This window comes from Amblyomma americanum, chromosome 7, assembly GCF_052857255.1.
Source record: "Amblyomma americanum isolate KBUSLIRL-KWMA chromosome 7, ASM5285725v1, whole genome shotgun sequence".
Taxonomy (NCBI): Eukaryota; Metazoa; Arthropoda; class Arachnida; order Ixodida; family Ixodidae; genus Amblyomma; species Amblyomma americanum.
In genome coordinates, this window is record NC_135503.1 from 61,592,318 (window position 1) to 61,603,135 (window position 10,818).

The window sequence follows — 10,818 nt, forward strand, 5'->3', positions numbered from 1 at the left end:
GCATCATCATCATCATCATCATCATCATCATCATCATCATCATCATCATCATCATCATCATCATCATCATCACCATCATCAGCCTTACTACACCCACTGCAGGGCAAAGGCCTCTCCCATGTCTCTCCAATTAACCCTATCCTTTGCCAGCTGCATCCACCATTTGCCTGCAAACTTCTTAATCTCATCCGCCCACCTAACCTTCTGCCGCCCCCTGCTACGCTTACTTTCTCTTGGAACCCACTCCGTTACCCTTAAGGACCAGCGGTTATCTTGCCTTCGCATTACATGCCCTGCCCAAGCCCATTTCTTTCTCTTGATTTCGACTAGGATGTCATTAACCCGTGTTTGTTCCCTCACCCACTCTGCCCGCTTCCGATCTCTTAACGTTACGCCTATCATTTTTCTTTCCATGGCTCGCTGCGTTGTCCTTAACCTAAGCTGAACTCTTTTCGTTAGCCTCCACGTTTCTGCCCCGTAGGTGAGTACCGGTAAGATTATGCTGTTGTACACTTTCCTCTTGAGGGAAATTGGTAAACTGCCACTCATGATCTGCGAGAATTTGCCATATGCGCTCCAGCCCATTCTTATCCTTCTAGTTATCTCCCTCTCATGATCTGGATCAGCTGTCAGTACCCAAGCTGCATATTTCGTGTTAAAAAGGTGAGATTCAAATTTAGTATTTGTGATGGCGCTCTTTGATGTAAAAGCAAAATCATTCATGAGAGTAAATGCCAAGCTTTGTGTTAAAATTCCCGACCAGATTCATTTGTGGAATGTGCGAATGGTATTGAGCCAGGACCTTAGCAGTGAGCAATGAATTCAAAGGCAACGCCGAATTCTGGTAACTTAGTGCCTGTGAAAACCGAGACAAGGAATCATGCCATGCATCTAACGCTACAACACACCATCCGCGAATGATCAATTTCAGCAAGTTGTTGTTCAGCTGCGTGGAAAGTCTACACTCCCTGCCGTTGCCATGCAGTGGGCGCAGTTCAGTCTACGATATCCTCAGAAGAGTACAAATGCCTCCTTCAGTCTTTATCTCCCAAATTCCCCTCCCTACGCAGAGTAGCATGCCAGCGATATTGAAACGCCGGCTAAATTCTCTGTTTCTTCATTAAAGAGTCTCTCTCTCTCTCTCTCTACAAATGCCTTATATTATTGGAGAAATTGCCGTTCATAATGCATTAATCAAAACATATACAAATTTCCGGCCGCAAGAGATGCAGGACGTTTGCTGGAAGATATATCATCGCAAAAGCTAACCACAACACGAAAAGAGCCAAAAATTGGCATGGTTGTAATGTTGATTTCGGCCCTGATGGAAGTCGTGCACTTTGCTTCTCTTTTACCCTGTGTGCCTCGGCGTGCATTTTTATTGTTCTTAGACTCTGAGAAACTATGATAATGCCCTCAATTAATAATGATATTTTGAGATTGCGTTTAACGCATTAATAAGTTTTTTTTTACATTTCAATAAAGAGCACTAGAGCGAAGTACTGGAAGTTCAGAGCTTTTCTCTGATGTTTTCGTTCTTTGGGCATTAGAGGCTGAAGGTATCACGACAGCACAAAGCCATCGAATCTATTTTTGCAAAGGTACGGCTGAGCTTCCAGCTCAGCCGTGGAATATTGTTTTTCGCGTTGGGTCCGCACTGGCCTCCCCACTCACATATAGCGCGATACCACTCGAGATGTCTCAAACAATGTGGTTTTGACCAAAGACATGCTCAGAAGATAACGGAGCATCGAGACATTGTTCAAAGCTTCCTATCGTAGCACGAGTTCCAAAGTACTCAAACGGTCATCCTTCCAACTGTCACATCTCTTAGACTTCATCGACTGCACGACGCAGTGCTAAAAGATAAGATATATCACGCTTTGTGCTACTGTCCCTTAGCGCCCATCGAGCCGAACGCATTGAGTAGGTGGGAGCATAAGTGGACAACACGGCACAGTCGGCTGTGTTTTGCCGCCCGCTGGAGAGCGCAAATTTGGACTGTGCTGGACTGACGTGCTGGGCTGAGAACATGGCACCCGACATCACCGCGCGCTTGGCGGGCGACTCGAAAGCGGAACAAACGTTGAAAACGGAACGGAGCAGCCTTGACCTGGACCCTGTGGGCTTAGTTTCGTTAAGCATGAATTTGTATCGGGAGAGTCACAAGGCTTTAGATAGCGCGCAGTTTAGGCGCCCATCTGGCTACCAAGACCAGTACCTCGACATAGGCTGCGGAGCAGGCAACTTTACTGCCGAAGAATTGCTGCCCCGTCTGCGTCCTTGCAAGCGTGTAGTGGGTGTTGACGTGTGCAGTGATATGATCGACTACGCTAGGAAACACCACCAGCAACCACAAGTTTTCTTTGAGGTTCTAGACATAGTCGAAGGCAGGTCTGAAGATATTGTCGAGAAGTATGGTCTGTTTGACCGTGTGTACGCGTTCCTGTCGCTCCATTTCACGTCAGACTTGGAGAAGGCCTACCGCAACATTTACAGGCTGCTCAAGGACGGCGGAGAGTGCCTTGCAGTTAGCTTCAACAGAACCGGGATCACGGACACGTGGCACGATGTTTACAGCATGGAAGCATGGACTGATCTCCTTCCCGTGAGTACTGTCCTCAAGGCTGAGCAATGTACTTTTGCATGCTTATTGTACAAGACAAACGCGAGATAAATGTCCTTGCATAGGGCACGTCTTTAAATAAATCGGTATGATATAAATGATTGAGCAGCATAACAACATTGCATCCTTTGTTGGAATAATTTCTTAATGTTGACTAAGAGTACTGCATAAATGAAAAAATAACTATGTTTGAGTAGATATTTTTCATGACGTTCATTTTCGTGTTGCACTATTCTGGCATGTTCTTGCTGCTAATGCAACTGCCTGTCTAAACGCTTCGTAGCAATGCAGGAGAGCAAAAAAAAATGCTAAAATGAGCAGAAAATTCGAAAATAAGCATTATTATATGTTTATTTGAGTCATTTCTTCTATTATGAGCTCAGTGTGCCCATACCGCTTGCAATATATTGCAGAACAGGAAGTCAGGCCAACATTTAGGATGCTGTTGAGTTTGCCTTCGAAAATCCGACCTACTAATTGTCTGGGCACGTACAGGGCTGTGAAAATGTCTTCCATTTGAAAAAGGACGTGCGAACTCTTCAGAGTAGAAACTACACTACATGCAGGCCTTCATTTTCCAAAATAAAGCAATGAAAGTTTTTTGTAGTTCATCTCCAAGGGTTAAAAAAACTTGTCCGGTACGTACCGTATGCAACTATTTAAACAGACGGAACTGGCGCACATTTTTAGGCTAGGAAAATGAGAGAAGCAATCCTAAGAATTTTTGGCTAGCACTTTTGCTTATCTCAATATTTGGAGTTTTCCGGCGTTCGGTGGCTGGTGTACTTAGATTTTCCACATTTCTGCTGTAACTTCTACATGTTCCTAGGCCTTGATCAAGGCAACTGGATTCTATTGAATGCATAATGATATAGAGAAGAAAATTACGCGAGATTCAGGACGTAATGCAGTTGCCATTTCTTCATCAAAATGATGCGGCTTAATATCCCTGACTGTTTCTTGTCGAATTCTGTCAACTGTGTTTGAGTCACCTCCTTGCCGGGCTCTTAGCAGCCGTAGAACCACAAACTGTGTACAAATATGAATGCCAAGCTGGCAGCCATTGTGGCAAAAGCAGACTAATTGTGCTTGTATTGAATTTGATTTGAAAGAACAGCTACCCTAACAATTATTCTTTAACGGTATATATTGCCGCATTGTTAGTGCTTTTCCCTTTGCTTTAATCGTAAATTTGAGAGCACGATGAGAGTATTAGCCTGTTTCTCTGCTACGAAATGTTGGACGTGTATCACTCAAATATGGTCGCGAAAGCAACCAGCGTATTATTTATCACCATCGCGCAAATCCTTACAACATGGAAGACTTTTAGAGGAATAAACTGGGTATTCTTTTTTTATACCTCGATCATTTCAGTACCTTGCGGCATGCAGAGGAAAAAAATTACGAGACACTTTGGCAATTAAAGTGCTGAGGGGTGAAAGCCGACCATTCTGTGACAATTTTCACTATGCTTTGACGACTTCCGGTGGATGTGACGTCACACCCTTCCGGTGGCTATATTGATACCTAAATTATATACATTCCTGAGATATTAAGTAATAATTGTAGTTAATTGCACTTTTCTATATAATTTTACACAAATTGGACGTTTTCCCGACCATTCTGTGTCAATTTTCACTACGCCGCGACGACTTCCGGTGCATGTGACGTCACATTGTTCCCGTGGCTCTATTGATACCGAGATTACACATCTTTCGGGAATGTAAAGTATTAATTACACTTAACCGCACATTTTCCCATCTAATTTGATACAAATGCGACGTTTTTCCGACCATTCTGTGACGATTTTCACTATGCCGTGACGACTTCCGGTGGATGTGACGTCACATTGTTCCCGTCGCTATATTGACGTTCGTGCTATTTTGGACAAATTTTGACATTTTCGACTATAATTAATTACTCTAGAGTCACCAAACGTGGCCTCTAGGTTCATATTTTCCTCCTCTATCTGAAGCAACCATTGGCTTTATCCTATCTTTCTTTAGTTCCCGAGTTAACACGTGTGACACCCTCTGTTAACGGACGGACGACAGGAAGAGCCAATAAAGGATTTTGCCTTAAAGCCTGTTAGCTTTCACTGGTAAAAGAACAATGCCTGCATTGAATACAGGATCCGTACGATGTGCTGCCAAGGCGCTTCCGCTTCAACCAGCCGGTACTTCGACAAGAGGTGGAGGCTGAAGAGAGGAGCGCCATTGCGGCAGCCGGACTCGATTTCGTTGCCTGCACTACTTACGCCAGCCAGTGGACATTCCCTACAGCACATGCGTGGATGGGTAAGCAGAAGCTTGTACACCCGCTAGCTTATTTTATTGGCATGGATGTTTCTGCTTGATTGCGTTTGCTCCAGCTTAGTAACTTTTCTTAGCGACTAGCTTTGCCACATGAGGCCCAGATGCTGCCTCAGACTCCGCCAGCGTGGTGCCGTAGGTAAAAAAAAAAGCACCTGCAAATGTAAATGAATACCGCACGAGCCAAAACAAATTTCGGCATGCCAAATGTGGGAAAAAAGCTGGCTCTAAACGCCTTGTCAAAACAAGGCGTCTTTCTCGTGATTGGGTTCCTTCATGAAGCTCAACCACGAGAATAAATCAGACAAAACACGGCTGAGCAATCTTTATGATGTGTTACAGAAATATTTCCAAGTGGCGGAGGCGATAGACGGGCAGGGGGGAAGAACTGAACGCATCAAAAGAGAACTGTTTATTGGTGAACTTTTGCTCGCGAAGAAAAACAAGGCGATGGCGGCGTAGCATCAAGTGCACACAATAGACGTCGAAATCATATCAGCCATATCTCTCTGCCGTGCTCTAAAAGACTACAGTGAACCTTACAGAGTAGGCGCTTAAACTATTGACAATAGTCTGGAACATTGTGAACGGGCTGCGCGCATTCAGTTCCAGAACTCTGCGGCCACGTCTGGCGCAGAAGAAAAAGTATTGACGTCGCCTCCCGGAGGCGATAGCTAAAGGATACCGAAAAACAAACAAAATTCTTCGGCTTGACCCCCGCGCCTTATAGGAGCATTGACGAGGTGCCTACGACGAATAGTTGCTAAATGAGGCACCAACACACAAATAACACAGAAAATTAAGCTTTCATTAGCGAGGGCATTACAGTTTATTATGCAAGAAGTGACAGTGACACGGAAGCTGCTGAAGATGACATAGGCAGATAACATTTGGCCATCTGAAAAAAAAAAATACTTGAAAGCAATATTGCCTCCTCTTACGCATTGCAGTTCTTAGTTTTTTAAATTTGCTAGATATTAATTTTATTTTAACAATGGATATCTACGAAGAGTCTTCCAGACTGGCACTTCTATTTTCTTCCTGATCTCGATTGATTGTGATTCAATGCTGCGAAGCTTTCTGCTTATGATATCTGCCACAAATGGAGCTTTTACTGAAGTCCAGAGTACTAGAGACACCAAAAAATCAGAGACTGTACGCTCAAACTTGTGCACAAACTTGTCTGCGATGGACCGACACCTGGACTCTTGTGTGCGTGGATATAAAGGTGGCTAAGATAACGGGATGGGTTAGTAAGGCCTCCTTTTCGAACGTGTCTTTTGAAGAATGTGAATTTCAATCCTTGTGCAAGTAGTAGCACCCAAGTTAGAGAGATAATAGTGGAAAGCACATTAAGCGGATATTTGATAGCCTATCAGAAGAATGCACTTGAGCTCGGCCAGCCGTGGACCAATGAGTAGTGATTTAAATAAGAAGATTGCCCGTCCCTTGCCGTACCCTGAAAGCCAACAGCAGCGGTGGCTGGTGGAGCTCTGCTGCACAGAGGTCATGCATAGCCACTGTGCCAGAACACATTCTCCTCTACTATTGGAGATTTATCAAAGCACGTCGCACATATTACACTTGTAAGTGAAGTGTGCCGTTAAAGTTACGAAGTATACGCTAGGAAGGCCATTTCAAAACCTCAACGTCACACCCAACTATGCACGATTGCGATTGCTTGGTTTTGGGCCCACGTAATACTTGAGCATTCTTGTCGCTTTTCCCATAGAATACTTTGACTCGCATTGCTCGCTGAGAACATGTTGTAAATAAAGTCTTTGGACACAAGAAGCGGACGGTTTGGAACAGAAACACGCAGAAGTTTTGTAGCAGGAATTGCTTGAGGTAGATTTGGAATTTACGGGAGGACATATACAATGCCAGCAACAATTCTCATGTCGCCATGCTCAGATCTTTTTCAATGAGAAATAGGTGATGTGCACCGTAGTTTTTGAGAACATTTTCCTCTCCATGGGCTGCAGCAGCGCATGGTACTAGAAATGCAGCGGTGACTTGGCAGTCATCAGCAGAGGTCGAGGCTTTCAAAGCACACATAACCAGACCAGGTAAAGCTCAATGCGCGCGACTACCTCCGCTTTGCATCGCGACTGTCGCTTTCGCCGGGGCCGCCTTTGCTTCTTTGCAGCTCAATGTACGTGCCTCGTCTACCTAAAAATCCTCAGGTTCCCGAAGTATTGCACCCACCCAATCCGGCAATTTCTCCACGGCATTTTGCCCTCTCAACGCCACATTTTGCTGTGTTTTTCTATTGGGGTTGGAGTTAGGTCTCTTTCTTGCTTCTCGCCACCACCGAGGCGTGTTCTCCAGCCTCCGCTTTTTACACCCCTCCTTTTGGACACCCATTGGACACAGGCGTCCAATGGGTTTACTAGCAAAATAACCGCTATCGTTGTAAAAATATGGCGTAGTTTAGACTGGTGTCTCCTGATCACATGTAAAATTGAGCGCTGTATGGTGCAGATGTGCGTCTAATACTGAACACATGTATATTCATCTTCACGATAAAATTTGTGGCTCATCACTGGCGTGAATAACATGTGAAGAGTAACGCTTTACCTGCGCATGTGGGATTAAGGCCCGGCCATAAAGAGACGTGCTTAACCAGGTCGTGATATAACGTACTGTAGCAGTAACCTGAAGGCAGAAAATGGTCCGACAGGTCTTGCGTCGTACGCCAGCTCACCATCGAAAAGCTTTTCTTAATGGATTCTTCGGCTATTTACGGGAAATCTACCATCAACACGTCAAAAAGTAAATTGCTAACGTTTCTAACGTTCCTCCTTTCCAAGGTAGATTAGGGATCAGCCACCTGGGGACCCTCGACGAAACAATTAATTTCATGCAGTTGCATGCATACACAACCGTGTAAAATTAATCTAGCGTGTTTACTTTTGTAATCCCAATGTTACTAATCAGACTTGAAAATTTAATCATGCGAACTTGTGTCGAAAAATGGAAAGACAGCCTCATCCAAAATTATGCCATTGACTTATAGGTTGTCCGACTGCCCTGCTTTTTCATAACACGCCACATGCTATGTTATTCAAAGACCATCTATTCATCCTCTTATCTCCACATAGCTTGCATAAATTCATCGTTTATCATGCCCACGATACTGTGGACAACGCCAGTCTTACGCTTTTTCATATGAACTATCCAATACGTGGCATATCAACTAGACAGCCAACCTTTCATGCGAAACACCTCTTCGGGGGAACACCTGAGCATGGCGTTCTCGATGATGTCGTAGAGGAGATATGATGATGAATATTCACGTCAGGTGAAGTCCATGCAAAGCTCTTGTGATATTCGTAATGATCAAGCAATAAAACGAAACGCTCGTTCTCGGGTCGCAACACATAAAGCAATTTTCTGACGATCACTCCACTTGACCTAAGATTCCGTACTCGCTGGTAATGGCATATATGGGTAGGCCCTGCATCAGCACAAAAGGACTGAAGCAGTATTCTGATGCAGGGATCATTCTTGAGAATGAATAACGATAATTAGCGCTTTGAACGACAAGCAAATAGTGAATAGTTAAAACAAGACATTTGCGGGAGGAAACTGAGAGCTGACGGTTTTTTTTTTTTGCGGCACTTCAAAATTATTGAGCAGGCAACAGCCAGGAAGGCGAGATTAATCTCTGTGGAATAAAGGAATTAGTAAATTAAAAAGCTAGTAAATAGCTGTGAAAAGAAGGCAAAAATGGTGGATGTACGAAATGACACGTGGAAATGCCTAGCTGTCTGACGCGCTAAGCGTTGTGTTCGCCTCAATATTATGCTATTTCCTGAAGAAAGTGGCTGTATCCCAGCGACTTTTTAGAATAGGGCACAAAGAATTGTTACATTCGAAAATGAAAAATGAAACTGAGCACAATTCAATATGTAAAATAATAACTGGACCCATAGCCAGGGGCTAGTTTCGGGTCCAACACAATACAATACAACATATTTGCAGCACGCGGAAACGAACATTTCTATTCCTAAAATGAAAATTAGAATGTTATAAGATTTGCGGAGAAAAAATACAGGAATACAAACAACACGCTCACAAAAAAACATATTTCTCTTCGAAACAAAAAGTAAAAATTCATACCATATACTTCACATATTCATCAGGAACATGTGCTAGCGTCTTACACTGGCTGTTTTATTCTACGCAGAAAACTACATGAAGTTCTTCAAGCTGGATGCCCGGGTGCCCGATGAAAGAAGAAGCGCGTTTCAGGATGCCTTCATGTCTTCGCTTCTTAAAAGAGTGACCACCACAAGAGAGGGAGTCGGCCTCATTTACGATGTCATCGTCACTCACTCTCAAAAGCCCGAGGCTGGCTCTGAAGCAACCCTGGCTCATCGGTCACACGATTAGACTAAAAAAAAACACGGTCGTTAATTAACAATTTGATCAGAGCATAAACTGGCTCGCTTAAAGATGAAGTAAATAAATGTGTGGTTGGCTTCAAGTTTTCGGTCCTTAAAAGGCCGTATAGAAGTAGTCGAAAAACTGGGGTAGAAGCAATGCATAGTGTTTAAATTAAATCTCCTCGTGCTCCTTAAGATCATAGAGGCGTATGAGACATATTCTGGACGGCACTCGTTTTGAGGTAGATAATATTCTCTATGCTTAAAGAGGACCGAACCGACTTCAGTAGCTATATAAGAACCATGTTCCCTGGTTGTAGTTCTTTTTTAAAATATTGTTAAAACGTCGTCGCTCATTGGCAGGACAGTCCTGGGTTATCTGTTGTTTCAGACAGAAGTCTACTTGGTACTTTCCTTCCCACTTCCCCCTTTTGACTAAGAACGATAAATATTTTGAGGTAGCACTGTGACGCTTGGACTCACGGGCACTAATTGGAGCCATGATTCTGGCACCATGGCCTCAAGCTTCGTCGACTTTAGGCAAGCACTTGAGCCCGAGCCTGTGCACCCAATTCAAGGGTTGCTTTCATAGCTTGGAAAGGAGCGCATGGACACGTTGGACTGACACACCGAACTGAGCTCCACTTTCCTCCTTTTCGCATATCTTTAGTGCAGTCAACCGGCCATAACCTAGCCAATCTAGCGACATTTCTTCCTTCTCTCTCTCTCTCTCTCTCTTTCTATTTTAAAGAGGACTATGCATCTCTGTGGGTGAGCGTTAAGGTGTGCCTTACTAGCAGTCTAGATTGCGAGTGGCTGATGTGAACATCGCGGTGGGCTACATCAATCTCCAGTGGAAACGACCCAACAGTAAACGAATGGCTTGCGGGCCCCGGGGAGTTCGTGCTGGTTCGTCATGAAATAAAAATGGTGTGCAGAAACTGGGCGGATTCAGGGACATGCAACAAAAAAGTGCTATGCTGAATTTGCAAATGTCATGGATCCAAAGACAAAGAAGACGGTCACCCTTGAATTAACGTGCTGATTGACAGTTTGTTCATTTGTTCACATCATGAGGGTGAACTGCTAAACTTCTCGTGTTATGTCCCTCTATCATTTAAAGGGCCTTACGCTATTCAGTGTGGGCATGAATAAAAGCAATAACCTAGACTACAACCCTTGTCTTTTAGTGGTGTTTACCAAATTGATTCAAATTATTACGTAACACGATTCTTGAATGCCTTATCTCACTATCCTGTAACGCTAGAATCTTCACCAAAAATTAGAAGACAAGAAAGTAATTCCTATGCACAAGTGTCGAGAAACTGCATATCTTAACAACAAACCTGTGTCACTTACTTCAGTTCTCTGGAAGATAGCAAAGTACAGGCATCTCATTAAATTTCTCGAAGCCAGAAATTTTCCACTCCCATCAAGCACAAATGTCTTAAATAATTTTTGTTACAACCATCTTCTCAGTAACTAACGA

The 10,818-nt window shown here is 43.7% G+C and overlaps 1 protein-coding gene across 1 annotated transcript; it reads left to right on the plus strand.

Annotated features, from left to right (window-relative positions):
- Nucleotides 1-1,917: 1,917 nt before the first annotated feature.
- LOC144099215 (uncharacterized) lies at nt 1,918-9,952 on the plus strand. The gene is made up of 3 exons (XM_077632360.1): nt 1,918-2,608; nt 4,758-4,923; nt 9,131-9,952. The coding sequence occupies exons 1-3, from the start codon at nt 2,033-2,035 to the stop codon at nt 9,334-9,336; spliced, it is 948 nt and encodes a 315-aa protein (XP_077488486.1). The 5' UTR covers nt 1,918-2,032; the 3' UTR covers nt 9,337-9,952.
- The last annotated feature ends 866 nt before the right edge of the window (nt 9,953-10,818 follow it).

Bases quoted from the DNA above. Each gene is read 5' to 3' on its own strand.
- LOC144099215 (XM_077632360.1), top strand. From the start codon at position 2,033: ATGGCACCCGACATCACCGCGCGCTTGGCGGGCGACTCGAAAGCGGAA. The intron at 2,609-4,757 runs GTGAGTACTGTC...CATTGAATACAG, and splicing joins CATGGACTGATCTCCTTCCC to GATCCGTACGATGTGCTGCC. The intron at 4,924-9,130 runs GTAAGCAGAAGC...TATTCTACGCAG, and splicing joins TACAGCACATGCGTGGATGG to AAAACTACATGAAGTTCTTC.